This window comes from Lethenteron reissneri, chromosome 20 (genome assembly GCF_015708825.2).
Source record: "Lethenteron reissneri isolate LAM-NWPU_2019-01 chromosome 20, ASM1570882v1, whole genome shotgun sequence".
NCBI lineage: Eukaryota > Metazoa > Chordata > Hyperoartia > Petromyzontiformes > Petromyzontidae > Lethenteron > Lethenteron reissneri.
In genome coordinates, this window is record NC_083798.1 from 10,815,537 (window position 1) to 10,833,352 (window position 17,816).

The 17,816-nt window shown below is 51.0% G+C and overlaps 1 protein-coding gene across 2 annotated transcripts in view; it reads right to left on the reverse strand.

Annotated features, from left to right (window-relative positions):
* LOC133344747 (histone deacetylase 4-like) overlaps nt 1–11,854 on the reverse strand; it is a 100,153-nt gene extending 88,299 nt beyond the window's left edge. For both annotated transcript variants that reach the window (XM_061554866.1, XM_061554865.1), the window contains exon 1: nt 11,640–11,854. In XM_061554866.1, the coding sequence (XP_061410850.1) occupies nt 11,640–11,661 (22 nt within the window). In that variant the 5' untranslated portion in view covers nt 11,662–11,854. The remainder of the gene's footprint in view (nt 1–11,639) is intronic.
* Between the last annotated feature and the right edge of the window lie 5,962 nt (nt 11,855–17,816).

A 17,816-nucleotide genomic window follows, 5' to 3' on the forward strand; every position in this document is an offset into this window, starting at 1 on the left:
CGCAGCATCTCAAAGCTCAAACGTCCACGGCAATGAAGATGAATAATGGCCAAGATCCAATTAAGTATAAAACACACGACTCCTTCCAGACTATGGGTTTTTGAATGTTTCATGAAATGCCGCATTTCGAAATTAACAACCTCCTTTGAAGTTTCGATGAAGCAGGCATATTAATAAAAATGTTAAGCAAAGTTTTCTGGCTGCCGGTAGTATATATTTTTCCGCTAAATAAAATATTGATGGAGCGAGGGACGAAATAATAAAAGCGGGGGGAAAAAAACTTGAAAAATGGGACTGGGTCCAGTTAGGAGCACCCCGCTGCCGTGTTTCAAGCGCTCGGGTGAAATTCTCACTTCATTGTTATTCCCTCGCAGGGTTTTTCCTGAAATTAGGCCAAGATGAGAGATTGCCACCGAACACTAACAGCCTGCGGCCTGCGTATCTGCTGCGAGTGGGGTGGGTAGCGAGGGAGGGGAAGCGTGCGGTTTTCTGGGAAAGCGACCGCCCGCTCCACGGCAACCCGGAGCGCCGTGGGTCGGCGGACCGGCCCGAACCGGGCCGACGTAGCGCCAACGACTCGGGCTGCGGTGAAAGGCCGACAGCGGCGCATGGGCGGGGTGAGAGGATGCTGCTAAGGTGCTGTCCTGGGCCTGACACGCCAGACTGCCAGGCCTCCACTTTGCCATGCCAGGCCACGGCTGCGTTGCACTAATAGATCGGTTCGCAGAGAATGGCTGACGTGCGAGCACACACATGGCCCAGCGAAAGGCAAGGCGGGGGGGGGGTGGTGGCAGCGCTACCTGTGGCTGCGTACAGGCCGCCGGCTGCCGGCGCATGGCTGTGTTGACGTTGGGCGCAACGAAGCCCCCGCGCGCGACTCGCTGGGATTTCTGACATTCCCACGCCGTGCCGCGCGTGCCGAGACAGCAACGCGATCTTACGGCACTGCCCGGGCAGACGGGCAACGTCGACGTGCGGAACAGCGCACCAAGACACCCGGCAGATAAGCTCATGGGGAAAATGAAAACCGACAACAAACGAGACGCTTGAACGGCACGCACGTGGTGCTCGGCAAGCTGGGGGGAGGCTGTGATAACAACATCATCATCATGAGCCAGGTTCGACTCACTGCTGGATGAAGGTCTCCCCGAGCTGTCACATTGTGATGAAGTGATGACGATCCAATTGCAAGCAGAGATCCCGAGCCTTTGATGCAAAGCGGCCGAAAAAAGAGAGTGGGCTGGAGTATAGTGGGGTTGAGTTGACAGGCATCTTGAACTGTGGGTTATGTTAGATCAAAAATGCAGAACCAGGAAGGGAGTTCCAAGCCCCAACTGTGCCCAGATAAAAAGCTGATAAATAATTTACAACCGGGAGAATGAACCCAAGTGAGAGAAAGACAATGACAATAAAATGTCACTTCTGAAATCAAGCACACACACAAAGCCTTAACAACGACGCTCTCCATTCATTTTGTGGGTGTACGATTAGTTCTCGCGGAACGCCTCTAACATTTAAGACGCGATGCGTGAAACACCGTCTTCTCACCTTCCAAATCAAGTCGCCAAAAACAGCCCACTGTGAGCGGAACCTTCTTACATTAGGCCTGGCAACCAACGGGCGCACCTTCGTCCCGTCCACCCGACTCTCAAATCATCGTCCACCAAGGGCGCAAGCGCCGCCATCTCGGCGCTTGCACGGTGGGCCGAGACGCACGCGGGCGGGCGCGCGGGAGCCGTTTCCCGGGGCCCCCTGCGTGCATTATCGCCGCGCTGCGATCAGCGTCCACACAAAAAAAAACTCGCCAGCCCTATCGCGGGCTGGCAGGCGCTGGCCACCGAGCACCCACAGACTTCGATAGCCGGGGAAGCCTGGGGCTTGCGGGCGTCTCGGCCAGGCCTCGTGGGCCCCATGTCCTCCACCCCCCCACTCCGCCCCCCCCTGCCTTGCGCGCCCCTCTATCGTCCACACCGCACGGACGGACGTCTCTCCTCAACAAATCAGGGGGCCCACACACTTTGGGGTCAGGGGTCCAGCAAAGTTGCCCGACACCCACTCTCTCCCTTTTTCTCTGTTGCCAAAAGCTCCAATCCCCTCCCATCTTTCCACCCCCACCCCATCCTTCCCTCTCAATTGAGCTAAGACTTCCAGATGCACTTCGGCCGGAAAGCTCTTCCTTCCGATATCAGGTAGCCGCTGGAGCTATCCACTTTTAAATCTAGATTGAAAGCTAATTTCTTTAAGACTGCTTTTTGTGTTTAGTTTCTTGTCCTCCCCACCCACCAGCACCTCCGATTAACACGGTTGGCTACGTACGGTGAAAAAGAAGTTCAACATACATACTTCATATTTATCGCAGGCGGTGACTACAGAGAAGCGTGTCGTACTTGTCCTTTAACCCTCGTGCTAGCGTTTTTCTGCTGGCCTCGTCGATATTTGTGTTGCTGAAAAGCCAAAAAAAGAAAGTATAACGTAAGGTTACAGTTCAGAGCAGTTTGATCGAGCTTAGCTAGGCTGGGAGTGCTAAATTAAGGCGGCATGTGTCAGCAAATATTTCCATTACGGTGATGCTTTCTAGTGCTGCGCACGTACATTTTCGCTAATATCCGTCACAATACAATACCGTGCCAAGTCATTATCCACAGTGGGCTCACTGGGGTAAATTTGTGATAATTACTAGCTTAAACATATCCCGGCTAGTCTGATGTGCGTAGGACCGATAACCACATTACCGCCGGTGAGATTCGACGGGTTTTCTAGAAATGATTAAACGGTCTCTGCAAGAAAATAGTTGGTACATTTCACAGTTCTAATTAATGAAGGGAACCGCGGGACTTCCATTTTTGGCTGAGGTTTGCTTTATTATACGTGCGGCTCAAGAGGCGGCGCACGCAAAGTTGGAAATTGATTGAGAAAATTTTTATTTAAAAAATCATTACTCCTTTAAAAATATATAAAAATTTAATTTCAATACGTAATCACTTACACAAACATGCCAAACTGTTAATGAGATGGCGCATGCAACCTCAGCCCACAACAAGTCTGCAAAATAACTCGCAAACGTGCGGCAGCTGCGGAGTTTATAGAGAAAAAAAATCGTCATTATTATGATCGCCATTAGCCGTTTTGCAGAGGAGCGTATCTCATCCCTCCGTTCTCACGGTGACGTTCTCCAGACACGTTCCCTCTCCCGACTGAGACGCTCCGCCGTTAGTCTCACCCACTGGCAATCATCACTTCTACTCCCGGCGAGTCCTGCCTAAGCATGCTTAACTTGCCGATCCACACAGCTGTAATTCGCATTTGTTCTCTGGTCAACGTGTTCCTCTCCCGGCGTAAGTTCGGAAACGAGGGACGATGCTCAACACAAAGGAATGAAGAAGAGGTCCTCTGGACAGCGGCATGCGCGTAAGAAAAGGAAGACGCAGTTGCGTGAGGTGCGCTCATGTTGTCATGATCCGGGATCGGTGTGGAAATTTCAGAGCGCCGCCAGTTTGCATCGAGCTCTCAATATTTTGCAGCTTTCCTTGTTGCCAAGCCGGTAAACGCGGTGGTGAGCGCGTGGAGGCGTCGCCTGAAAGCAGAGCTCATGGAGAAGAAGTCGGGGGAATGATGCACAGGCAGCCAAACATCTCGCTTGCAAATGTCATGTCCATCCTCCCCCTCCCTCTCCATTTTCCTCTACATCCGACCCTCTTTCTTTGTATAAGAAGTAAAGAACTTCGTCCCAAGGAAGAGAGAGAAGAAAAAAACCCAACAAACATTTAGAAAAATAATTAATTGGAAATTGTCGTCGGTAGTCACGAGCGGCGGCGTGCCGCTCGGTGCGCTGCCGTGGGTTGTCAGCCAGACAGCCATGGTTCCTTGTTTTTCGCCACTTGGTACACCGTGTGAGCAGCAGGTTTTGTAACCCCGGGGAGATAAGTGCACCCGGCCCCCGATCCCCTCCCCCAATGCGGCCCCACAACCACCGGCCCCACCACCCCACCACCACACCACAACCAACAATCCCCCCCCCCCATACCCCTAACCCCTAAATGTTTTCCTTTGGGCAGCACCATCTCCTAAGGATGGGACAGAAAAGCGTGAACCTTCGAGATTCAACGGCAAGCTTGGCTCGGTCGGTGCTCAACAGGGGGCCCGAGGGGGCTGGCGGGCAAATTTATTTGGCGATGGGGAAAAAAATAAACGCGGCTCCCCGCGTCCATGTGATGCAGACTCAAGAGTCTGGGTCAGCCGACTCGACAACGCGAGACAAAGGGACCCCCCCCCCCCCCCCCGCCTGTTAAGTGCTTTCAGATGGACTACTTCCCAAGTCCTTAAGACGGCAGAGAGAAAGCGAGGTGGAGGGGGGGGAGCAAGAGAAAAAAAAACACAACACACGATTTACTTGCCGGGCATCGCACAGGACGCAGTTCCACACGACGGGGAAGCGGCCGTGGTGTACGGTTAGGGGAGGGGGATGTTTTGAATGCTGATGCTTCTGCGCCACGCTCGCAGCAACGTGGATAAAAAAAAACTCTGCAGGCGCAGTGTTTCCTTCATTTCCCATCATCTGTTTAAGCGTAGTGACGGCGCCTACAGAGGCAGCAGCACCTGACGATGGCACGTGTGCCGTGCCGTGCCGTGAATGAGCATGAATGTTTAATGTGGCGCTCGTAAAAAAGAAAACTTTAACTGACATGTGAAGTATTTTATCCCAAAGAAGTTTACAATTGCAGGCACGCTGTCATTATAAGAATAATGACCTTCAATTATCCAGGAGGGCCTGGCCGAATCCAAGGAGTGTCCCACCACTTATATTTCGGAATGTTTGACCAATTCCATGGATGAGAGTTTGGCTTCATGTGGGAGAAAAACTGTAGATATCCCAAATAAAACCCACCACCCATTTCTGGGGGTCCACATGTGAAGTGTGTCCAGGCACATTCAAGCATCAATTGCTGTTTCGCCATCTTCAAGCAGAACAACCCGCACCGCACATCGTACGACAAACACGGCGTACAGGTACGCGCTCAGAGGGTTCGACAAAAACTAAACCTTTACCGAGTCAGTCGCGTGAGTGATTTCGTTGTATTTAGCGTGCTTATTGCGTCGTGCGTCGTCCCCGGGGCTGGCTTCTCTTGCAACCCCCGTGAGGAAACCGCGCGCGACTCTCCCGCCCGCAAGAGCGGCCGCGAAAAAACTAATGCACGCGCCGGAGCACGGCGATAACGGCGCCCACACGTGCGCGCACGCGGTGTTTACGGGACTCAAAAACGCTTCTCGCGGATTAAGTCATCGCGGGACCAGATTGATGCGGCGGACTGGCGCAATCGCAACTCAAATCTGAAACGAGGCAAGGCAACGACGGTTGACGGTCCGTACCGCGGGTGGCAGGCCGACATTAAAAGCGGACCACATTTCCCTCTTGCAAAATCAATCGCCGATCCGGTGGAGGGGCGGCAGGGAAGGGGGCATGCTTTTTGTACCGTAGCCAAAAATGACAGCGCGTCCGGGGTGTGCTCACCGCTTTCAAAATCGGCAAACCGTCGTGCGGCAGCATCATTTGCAGACTCGTAAATTTAACAAGTGGAATGCGGGGGTGGCAGCATTACCAAAAGAGCGTCAAAATAATGGCAACGTGCGCGTGGAGCGGCGCACCGTCGTGGGCAGAGGAGCGCAGCGGCCGCCTGCCGTTCCGCACAAAACGCCGCGCCGCATAGTGGTTCCGGCACAGGTTCTGCCGATTTCCGTGCCGGCCGCCGTGAGCGCCAGCGGCGGCTCCGGAGGCCACCGGGCGGCCCGCCACCCCAGCATTACTCAAAACGCCTCCGCTGCGAATCACGTGAGCCTAACAAAGCCACTTCAGTACTGAGAAGCACTGTGCCCAAACAAGAGTAATTGCCGCTATTCATTCCATCCACTCCCTGCCCACAATGCCTTGCATTGGAGCTGAATGGCACATTTGTTGCCGTCCACTCGGAGCACTGCGACGATACGGGGGCGGTGGGAGGCCCTGGGGTGGGGGGGTATAGCGAGCAGGGTTGATCTTCCAGCAGTCAGGGCTGGGACATGGATTCCCATCGGACACTTCCACCACGGTAATTCACGCCCTGCTCTATTGAAGCCGGCGACCCGAGTCCGATCCCTCGCCACGGCTAAAAACAGCCACGGGAAGGGGGCCCTCATCCCATAGCGGATTGACAAAGGGTGGTGAATTATCTTATTACAGCCCGTTCTCCTATAACGCGGTAGTTGCGTTCCTGAAGAACACAGCGTTATGGAAAAATCGCGTTATAATAAATAACAAATAATATAGGTTAAAGCACAGTCCGCGATAACACGTGAGATATGTATGCAGGATGAACAAAGCATCTAGAAGCATCCAGCAGCATCCCGCCTCGTGCGATTCCACGCCCAGGCAGCCGTACAACTGCCGAATCCATACTCTTTGTTGCAGCAGCTCCTCCTTCTACGTCAGCAGTTCTCCTGCTGTGTTTGTTTCACCTGATGATGGTTGCTTGTGTTGCGATCGAAACGTCGTGATCTGTTAATTTTCTACCTACGTGACTTTACCGAAAGAACCAAAGAGTATGGATTCCTGCAATCACGAAAGCTTCAAATCAAGATTGCTTATTCCTACTCGCGTGATGTATTCCGTTGACTCGATCGCGTTATATGAAATTCGCATCGGGTTATAAAAACACACGTTCCCCAATAGATTAATTGTGTTATATTCAATTTGCGTTAGTAAAACTACACGTTATAGGAGAATAGACTGTATGAATCTCATTTTCCCTGCGATGTGCCGAGCCTTGTGCAATGCACGGCCGGCACGTGCGCACGCGCAGACGGGTCCCACGGCGAGGGTACAGGTGACCTCACGGCGACCGCCGGACCCGAAGGTAAACACAAGAGAAGTGCCGGTAATCAAGCGGCCACAATTGGAGTTTACGGATATTGCCGTGGAAAAACTCATTACGGGGAAGATGTAAAATCGGCTCAGAGGATCGTTAGACCGTTGAGGGTTCCATCCGTAAAAAGGTGGCGAGCAAACAAGGTTAGGGATCGGCTGTGTGTACACAGAAGAGTCAAAACCATTAAAGCTGCCCGCTCAGACTCGTAAAGATAAGCGTAAATTTCAATAAAACGACACGGACAGCTTAACAGCAGTTAGGCGACATGCTCGCATGTCAACCTCTGTGCCACAGCTGGGACAACGCAGGGAATGGGGTGCCATGGTGGCGTGGTGTTATGCAGGAGGTCGTGAATTCGATTCCATGTTCTCCCGGTGGTCACGTGGATTTTTATCCGGGTCCTCTGGTTTTTCCCTCCACGTTTAGAATCAACGTCACGCGTATTTGGCTTCTATAAACTTCCATATGATGGTAAGCCTTATTGTTGCGCAATCATATCTGAGCAGGTCGAATCTTTAAAAGAGCTACATAGCTCAGTGGGCATTCCCTGGTAAAAATAAACAATAGTTGAGCTTAGTTTTTATGAGGTAAACCAAAACATGCAAACCCAATGCTTCGGAGCGAGCGTCGAGGGCCCAAGCCGACCACAGCGGCGGTGCATCATCGCTCAAACCCCGTGCACGACGCACACACGCGCTCCGCAGTACGAGTCTGCCGCGCAAACGTGACACAACACAGATGCGCGGCATTGCACGTGCACGCAGTACGACATGTATATACGCGATACGGCGCGTGTCCGCGTGGTACGGCACGTGCACGCGGAACAGCACAGTATGGCACGTGCCGGCGCGCACGCGCAGTACGAGCACAGTCTCTGGGTGGTTGTGACATTAAAACCCGGTCAAGAGAACGTGTAACCCAACTTGGCCTCTGCAAAATTAAATTTGCATATTCAAGTTTTATGAGCTAAAAAAAACGGGGTGGGGTTTTTTTCGTTGGGTTACAGAAAAGTTAAAAGTCAAACATCTGTTTGTTTCCGCTGGGAAACCAGAACCGACAATAACCGGCGTGTTCCAGTTAGAGTTAGACTTACAGTCAGGAACAGAAGTTGGGTTAGAGTTAGGGATAGGAATACAAGTTAAGGTTATAATAATAAAAATCTAGAAAAATGTACAACCATTTTTTCATTCCACTAATGGATAAAGAACTCCCTATGCTGCGTCGGACATGCGAGTTGTTTGACCACACTTCACCATGGTGGTCAGTGAGTGTTGATGACCGTTGGAGACAGATCACTGGCCACCAATTTTAGTCATGGCTAGAAATCGAACTCAGGTTGCCAGATTTGTAGCACTGCGCAAGAAACCACTGCGCCTCCATTATTATCAATCATCATCATCAATCAGCTACAGTGGACGAAGGCCTCTGCAAGCCGTTGCCACTTAGCACAGTCCGGCGACAGAGCGATCCGTGTCGTAATGTTTGGTCAGTCTCGACCACCGCCGGACACCATCACCCCACACCCCGGTCCCAGGGACGGACGACATGCCCTGCCCCACGCGTTCAAGTTCAACATTTATTTTGTTGGACCAGGCGAGGGAACTCAAAGAAGCCCGGGTGAGTCTCGACTGCAAGAGCAACCTAGGGTTCGCTAAATTGTAAGAGCAAAAAATCATTCAAGTGCGAGCGATGGGAGCAAATATGACCACGTCACGTGAGACATGCCAAAACATTGGAAATTCCATGCAGCGTTAAAGTTGGCTCAGGCAGGTTAGTTTTAGACTGACCATAGCGTAATTAGAAATTAAGTCACGAAAAATATATTTCTGGTGACTCTTGTTCTAGTATGTAAACAGACAAGCCTATACATCCAATACACATTGGACATATTTCAAGCATACCTACATTTCTTACAATAAAGGAATTCTTGACTTAAAGCTTTCGTGACTGCAGGAATTCATATTATTTGAGTCTTTCGGTAAAGTCACGTAGATTGAAAAAATTACAATAAAATAATAAAAATAAAGTGAATAACAAATCATAATAAAACTCTTTTTTTTCCTCCTGATGACGAATGCTTGTGTTGCGATTGAAACGTTGTGATATTTTTATTAACTTTATTTTTATTATATTGTTATACTTTGTTCTATCTACGTGACTTTACCGAAAGACCCAAAGAATATAAATAAAGGAATTGTATCGTATTATTATTGTGATCCAACGAAGGCCCTCTTTTCCCTGTCTGCTCAGGTCTCCTCCACTGGGTGTTGAGCCTGCTCCTATTCACTCTCCTCCCTCTCTCTCTCTCACCCTTGCCCCCCGGCCCCCCCACCACCACATCATGGCCTCCATCCCTGCCCCCCTTCCATGCCCCCCGCGGGGTGGAATTACACACCTCCACTCCACGGCACAGAGAACAAGCACAGCCCTTCCTTCGGGAAGGCCGGCACAGCGCAGCCCACTCCACGGCGCAGCGGCAACCCGAGACAATAAAAGCCGCCAGGCTCGGCCAGAGAACCAGATACCCCGGTGGCAGGGCAAGCCGAGAAATAAACAGTAGCAATTATAGACAGGAGCCGTGCGGTCATTAGCCGATTGCTTGCCCGTCCGCCTTTGTCAAAGTGTCCATTTCACACCGGGCATTGCCTCCCCCCACCCCAGCCCACTGAAAATGACAAAAATTTAATAAAACAGTCCGTGAAGCTGCATGGTGCGGCGGGTCGCAACGCGATACCAAATTAGCCCGCGTCTCATAATCGGACGCCAACGAGGCTGACAAGCGGCAACGTGGCCCACCGTGCGCGCGGAGGCGGCTCACGAAGCCGTCCCGTTAAGCTGGCCATCAGGAGTAATATTTTTTTTAACGAGCAAAACACGAAACCGTCCATATTACATTCTGCTAATTTGACTTAATGTGTTGCCAAAATACCAGTTAGGCAAACACTGAAATATTGAGTCGCCCCTTAATTAAGCCATGACGTTGGATTGGCCGCAACTTAATTTCCCTGCTCAAATGTCCCCGGCTCTCCAACAAAACGCGGATTCACTCCCGACTCCGTGGCCAATCACCCGCCATCCCACCTACCTCCCCACCCACTGTCCCACCCTGGACTTAAACCATTTAGCCGGCGGAAGAAGGAAACTGCGGCAAGCACGCGAGCGTTGGGCTACTCTTATTTGCGCGATGCCGACAAATTGCATTTTTCATTCCGTCATTCTGCAGCGCGGGCCACAGGTCACGGCTGCTTGCCCGGTTCCTGTTCGCAGGAGGACGTTACGGTAGCGGGGAAGAGGCGTCGAAAAAAAAATAACCAATGACGCTGCAATTTTTTCATTGGCGATATTAACTTATTACAACCTGGCTGGGCCGGGCTGAGATTACAGCACATTCTGGTTATGTGTCCACTCATTCAAGGAGGTCCGTAAAATGAGGACAACCTGAGGGCAGTCGACAGTTGTTATTATGCACAGACGTGATCCTGTGCGATTATGAGACAACTACTGCGATGGTCGCCTGTAATCCAGCAACATGGAAAGTGGGGTTGGTGCACCGCACAGGGATGGCAGTTGCTTGAAATGCTCACCTCCAGGGCAATGCGGTGGTGCCTGTCGGAGGCCGAGCTGCAGTAGCTCTGTGAGAGTTACTTCCTTTTAGTTTAACATGCAGACTTTTACGACCAATATCCATAATAAAGGGTTTTTGGGTTATAGTTCGTAAATATAAATGTGTTGTTAACCTCACCGCCACCCGACACTTAGTAAGGTTTGTCATGTAAAAAAATGTGCCAATTAGTTACGAGTTCAGCACACCGGTGTGTTTGAGAATAAACCCACCCAACTGTAAATGTTGTGGGTTTACTCCCCAACACTCCGGTGCACTGAACTTGTCACCAATCAGCACATTCTGTTTACGTGACAAACCTTACTAATTGGCCGTGTCGGGTGGTGGCGGGTTTAACGAGTTACCTGCTTTGTTTCGTGTGCGCTTGCCTCACAGCAGCACTCCAGTTTCATGCCACACAAAAACAGACCCCTTCTCAAACATAGGAACCGGTGAAAAGTTAAAAAATGGAACTCTCCTAAAAAAATAATTTAAGACACTCAGAGAAGCTATCTCGGACAGACGCAGCAATACTTATCATCATCATTATTGTCATTAATTGCCTATTATTATCGTTTTGCTCTGTCACCAAACCCCTCTGGCATTTTGGTAATACATCAGTGCGAACAAAAAGATAACACATACAGATAAATAACAAAAAAAGTGCTTTAAAAAATGTCAATGGCTGGTGACTCGGAATGAGTGATTGATGATTGCTTTGCTAAGCTCCGGGCCATATTTTTGTGAGAAACTCCCAACTTCTGAGCTGGAAATGTGTCGCCCATCAACTCCGAGCGGGTGGCACAGCGAGCAAAGGCGTAACCACAGCCTGTCAATGCTCCACTTCTTGCCAGCGGCGCATTTGCAAGGCGTTCATTTTCCCCGCAAGTGCAACGCACTGATATCGTTAACCCACGCGCGGAATTTTACAGCAAAAAAAAAAGAAAAGGTCGCACAATTCCGTTCGAGCCACTTTCAGCCGACTCGCCGACTCAACAGCCAAACGTCAAGGACGCATAACGTCTCACGCAGACCACCGGCAAAGTCAGCAATTTCGGGAATCACTTTCCACGTGACGGGCGGAGAACGGACGGCACTGCGGGGGTTACATGGAGGGTATTATTTTCTCTTCACCTCACCTGGTTGGCCGGGCGAGGTCATGGCGTCCGTGGCGACCCGAAGGGGGCCGCCAAACCCGGACCCCCCTCAGCTGCGACCCGCAGAGATGAGAGTGCAGAGGTCACACGACGCCCCTCCCTCGGTCCGAGCCAGCGATGGGAATGGTCGCTATGGCCGCGCCGTTAATTTGTTTACCGCGGGGACTCCCCGGGCTACGAGCGCTCGGCCAACTCGTGACCCTGGGGGAGGGGGGGGGCAGCAGAGGGAGAGGTGAGACCCGCGGAGGTCGACCGTTGCCACGCGGCCCAATAGGAAAACGCAGCACTACGCCAACGGATAATGAAGCGGGGTTTGGTCCGGATGAACCCCCCCGCCCCCGGTCGTATAACCCACACGATGTGGGAGAGCCCTCATCTAGCAGTGGATGAAATAAAAGGGATTTGAATATTACTCAAATGGGACTACAAATAGCAGTCATCGCAACCCTACTGGCAGACTAAGGACGCTCTTGCAAATGAGACCCTATCGCTGGTCTTCCGACTCCTCGCTTGGTTAAACAACAAAAAAACGTTAACCTTGAACTTGAATTAAGCTCAAGCAAAAGCACATCCCTCTCGTACGCGAGGAGAATTCTTTCACAATTATTTTTTCTATGACAAAACGTGACTCAACGCTCGGACAACCTCAACGCAAATGCCTTCCACTTCATATGGCCTCCACTGCTGTTGCATTATTGGTTGGCGTCAACAACACGTGTTTGAGACGATCGCTGGACTGGCTACAGCCTTTGGAGCGGCTTGGCTGGTTTCGCCGGATCGGCCCGGGACCGCCGGATAATGTTGGAAGCCGGATAATCGCGTGCCGGATAATTATTGATGATCAACTGTAGAAGCAAACTGTGGGTCGGTGTCGACATTCAGCATCTCACCAGCAGTGTCAGCTTTGCTGAAAGCCAAAGCTGGTGAACTACCAGATGTTTTGTTGTTGTTGTTGCCACGATCTATTCACTGCCAGATGAAGGCTTCTCCAAAGCCGTAGCTATGCCGCCCCGTCTTGCATCAATCCATCCAGCTCCTGATTTCATCACTGCATCTTCGTGGTGGATGATCTCTCTCTCGGTTTTGTTTCCTTCCTTTGTCTGCCACCCCATTGTTAGGCCGCGACCATGGGCCATCAGCCGTGCCCGTCGCGCGTTTTCACGCAAATTAAGGGTTTATTTGTGCCTTTCAACGGTTGTTACTTCTTTTTCTCTTCCGTTTTTTTCCATTAAATTTTTCATTGTAGAAATAGGCGTCACTTGAAAGAGAAAAAATCACAAGCTCAATAAATTCGCAGCGGGATATTTATCTATTAAAGTATTTCACCCGGATAATTCCTTGAGATGGAACATCTCGCTTGCAAAGATGTGTGTCTGAGCAATGCCCCGCTGGCTTTTGTAAATAGCCCGAATGAACGAGAATTTACCTCTCGGATGCCATGACATCAACATTCAGAGCAGAGCGACAAATTCATCGAGAACACTAGTGGGCAGTTATGCATTAAGGGGTCAGCAATAAATGGGCATTTAATACGGAAACGCACGAATACCAATAATAATGAAATGTGCAATGCATTTGACAGTGGCCTAGTGCACAGCTTTAGCGGAATTTCTCAGTCAATTTCTCAGTCGGAGAAACAATTATTTCTATTTTTGGCAAAGTGCAAACACTTCACGATCTGATAAGATCAGGCTTGGCTGGTTACAGAGTGCTAATTGTGCATTGAGCACTTATCTCAGATAATTGGGTTCTGCAGGCAACAACCTGCCACGGCTCAGCATCCAATCGGCACGTACCATTACGTCTGTCACGGTCGCCCTTTATTAGTGAGACGAAGGGCGCACGCGCTCGCTCGTTCGCTCGTGCAAATAACAAAAAAAACCCCACACGGCTCCGCCAATTGTTTTATGGCGCAGAGGCAAAAGTCGCAACGCCGGCCGTTAAGAAGACGCGCGCGGACGGTCGCGCGCTCGACATCGGCGGCTGCCCGGCCGCGTGGCCCCCGCGAGAAGCACGAGAAGTGGGGGGGGGGGGGCCGGGGGAAAGGGGGGCCCAACTCCTAAATTATTTACGCCCCGGCAACACAGCCCATCCCCCCTTCCATTCACACCCGCCGCGAGCTCTCTCTATAAAGCCGTCCGTGGGACAAACGCGCACGCACACGCGCCCGTCTGGGAGTGCGTGCGCGTGCGGGGAGCGGTGGCGCAGTGGTTAGCAGCGCGCTGCGCTACGAAAGCGGTGACCCGAGTCAGATTCCCACTCACGGCCAACACCGGTGACGATTATCTGAACCGGTCCTGGGCCTCTCCTAGGTCGACTCAGCCTCAAACGAGTATCCGGTGCGGTGTGGAGTAAACATCGCCACTGGGGAGACAAAAGCAGCCGGAGGTGGTGCCGGCCACCCACTCCCTCGTGTGCCGTGCCGGCCTTTATCAACAGCACTTGCCCCAACAGTCTGCTAAAGGCTATACGGAGAGTCTTTGTCTTTTTGCGTGTGTCACGCACGCGATGCGTTGCGCTTGCATTTTGACAGTCAAGTCCGCCCCCCCCTCCCCCCCAAAGGCTGCCCCCCCACCACCCAACCCCCCCACCACCACCCAACCCCCCCACCACCCCCCAACTCTCCCACCACCACCCAACCCCTCCAAGCCCACCCAGCCAGCGCAAGCTCACTGCCCCCGCCTCTTCCCATCAAAAATTTATGTCGGCCACACAGTGCATGATTGAGCGTGTTAAATGATTGAATAAGTGATAAAGAAGCTCACGCTCAAACTCTTTTAGGCTTTTGAACATAGCTGATGGCGCGCCGCTAAGCGTGGACCCACGGCGCGAGTGCTCCGAGCGCGGCTGCACGGGGCAGATACATTCTGCAAGAGGCGGGGGGGGGGAGCATCCCCGCTATATATCCGAGATATATTGCGTGCGGAAATTTAAAACATATCGCATTAATTATTCACGTTTATTATTTGTTTGGCGCAAAAGATAACATGCGGCAAACCGCAATAAATACTTCGTGGGGAAGGGTAAATATTTAATGCTATTTTCATTTAAAATTAAGAAATGTGCGAGCGCCTAAGTGGAGGAATGATGCACGCCACTCCGAGCGCCGAAAGGAAAAACTGAGTGCAAGAACTCGCATCTAGAATTCGCACCGAACCGCGAACGGAGAAGTCGCCCTCCTGGCCTGGACGTGCGGCACAGTGGCGGCAAGCGACAGCCACCGACCGCCAACCCAGCTGAAGATGACGACGACATTGATGATAGAAGCATACGGAACTCCCAGCCCGCACACCCTGCTGTAGGTATAGATGGTCTCGAGTAATTGCCATGTGATGGTTGGGGACAGAGTCCCAGGTGAACAATAACCCTCATGTCGTTGTTAGGAACGGTGAACTTTTTCTTAGGACAATATGTTTCATGCCTGTATGTATGTACGAGGAACTTTTTTTCGCACTGTCTCGTAGCCAGAGGTGCGGGGGGAGGATAACAAACGAAACACAAAAAGCAGTTCTAAACAAATTATATTCTTGGGTCTTTCGGTAAAGTCACGTAGATAGGTTAAAAGAAAGTAACAAAAGTAAGAAATAAAAATAAAGTGAATAAAAATAATAAAATATCACGACATTTCGATCACAACACAAGCAATCGTCATCATGAGAAAAAAGAGCGGGAAAGCTGCTGAGTCAGGATGTTTAAAGGGTTTGAAATGGGTGTAGCCCAAGGGTCATAAACGAAGTTGGCGGAGCTAGTGATGTTAAAGTGAGAAATTTGCATGTAAATGTAAGATCGGAGAACTACCTCCTGATGACGATTGCTTGTGTTTCGATCGAAACGTCGTAGTTTTTGGTATTTTTGTTATTTTCTTTTAACCTATCTACGTGACTTTACCGAAAGACCCAAGAATATTATTTGTTTAGAACTGCTTTTTGTGTTTAGTTTGTTGTTCTCCCCACGCACCTCTGCTTAGCGCGGTTGGCTACGAACAAGGTCGCCCCGCCAGGCCATGAATTCCCGTAACATCATTGATGAGTTTGCACAAACGCGACGCGCCTTTGCTTTTTTTCTCTCTCTGTCTCTCTCCCTCACGAATATGAACCTTCTCATTAAGTTCGCCGCGGGGGCCCCCGGCGTGCACATCGCGGACTGGCGGCGCCGTCGCGGCACCGCCGCCTTCCGCGTGCGCGCTCGCGGCTTGTTAAATATTCAGGCTTTATGTAACGCGTGTCCGCGCTTCTTGCAAAGCTTTTTTCAATCTCTCATTAACGTGCAATTCTAAATTGCGCGCACCATTCTAGGGGCAGCCCCTGGGCACGCGGGAATTACAGGAAGAGAGAATATGCGGGTTTGCTAAAGGCTTCAAAATGGATTATACTTTCTAGCCCATTAGTCATTAAAACCATGCACTCTAATACCTTAAAGTCATGAAAATGCCACAATTACACGGCAAATTGATGCCCTGTGCGCACTTCTCAACAGCAGTGCATTTAGCCGCGAGATCTTGGACGGCTCGCCGGAGGCAGGCGGCGGCGGATGTTGCACGCGTACGGACGGTCTCGCTCGGAGGAAAGTGGCGGGGGGGGGGGGGGAGGAAGGAACAGGCGGAACCGCAGGTGCACGTGAAAGGAATCGTTTCGCTCGACGATCACAACGCTCGTCCCCGCGAGCGGCCTGCGAGTGTCGACAAACGAGAAACGAGCTGGGGGAACCGTCGAAGGGGAAACAGAGTGCCTGTCAGGAAGGAGCTCGGTTTCTCTGCCGCAGAGATGTATGCATACGTGTGTGTTCAACTTCTTTAGCACCGTACATGGCCAACCATGCTCATCGGAGGTGCGGGGCCCAATGATGACAAGACCCAAAGCAGACTAGGGCCTGGATAATGCTCGGAGGAGTGACCAGAATGCATACCAGGTAGTTACAGATTGCAGGGAATACAAGGTGGGGAGCAGAGGGCAGCTGGGAGCATAGACGCTCGCAGATGTACGCTCCCTGAACTGTGATATTGTCCACTCCGCGCGACGGCCCTTTTGGCATCGTAAACAAAGTCCACGCGTATTTCTGCTCAAAGGAGCGTTACGTGGCGGCGAGTTGCTTGGGGAAATTCCACATTTCCTGTGGCAGGGAGGAGGACTTTCTAGAGCACAACCACTTGTGAATCTGAGTGTTGTATGAAAACGTGTTGAAACTATGGGCAATTAAGGCGCTTTGCACGAAAATCACATGGCCACTGAAGCACAACCGAGGATTAAAAAACGAAACTGGGGCCATTCCACGAATAGCACGTGAACAAAGAGGGGAAAATAAACAAAAAAACAACTTAACACTGACGCAGGAAGCGCACCAGGAAGGAAGCGATGATAATTAAGTTGCACGAAATGCTGAAAAGCAGAAGTAAGACAAGAGCAAGCATAGTGGAGTTTCAGAAGCGGCGATGGGTAAGTGGCTCAGCAGCAGCCAGCCGCAACCTGGGGAGTGTAAAACTTCTCTCCCCGAGCGCGAGGGCGATGAGCTCGTACAGGGCGCCACGGTGGCAAGATGGTATACAGGAGGTTGTGGGTTCGATCCCGACCCCGACTCTGATGCCTGTATATCTAGAGTTTGCATGTCCTCCCCGTGGTCACGTGGATTTTCTCCGGGTCCTCCGGTTTTCCCCTCCACATTTAGAAACATGCGTTTAGAGTATTTTCACGTGATAATCCACTTTGTTGAGCTATCATTTGTGGCTATGACGCTTTGTGATAACGAGCTATATAGCTCAGTGGGCCTTAGCTGGTAAAATAAAAAAAAATTGTAATAGCAGTGGTAACAGCGCGCATTATTTACACCGAATAAATAAGCTAAATTAGTTACGTCGGAGCGAACATAAAACCCAATCAAAAAGCAAATGCAATTCATCTCGCGCTCGCTCGCTCACTCGCCTCGCCCGTGACTCTCGCAGCGAGCACGTGGCTGCGTGGATTTGTGGTATTTTTATTTAAATTTTTGCGCAAGGATTTTTAATCTCCCGTGAGAGTTTCCGCCGCGAATTCCGGTTTTCGGAGGAAAAAGATATCACAGTGCACGCGGCGAGGTATAAATAGGCGAGATGCGCCGTTATACACGGTGGAGTATTTATTCTGTTGCTGTATATACAATGATGGTGGGGGGTAGCGGTCGCAACCA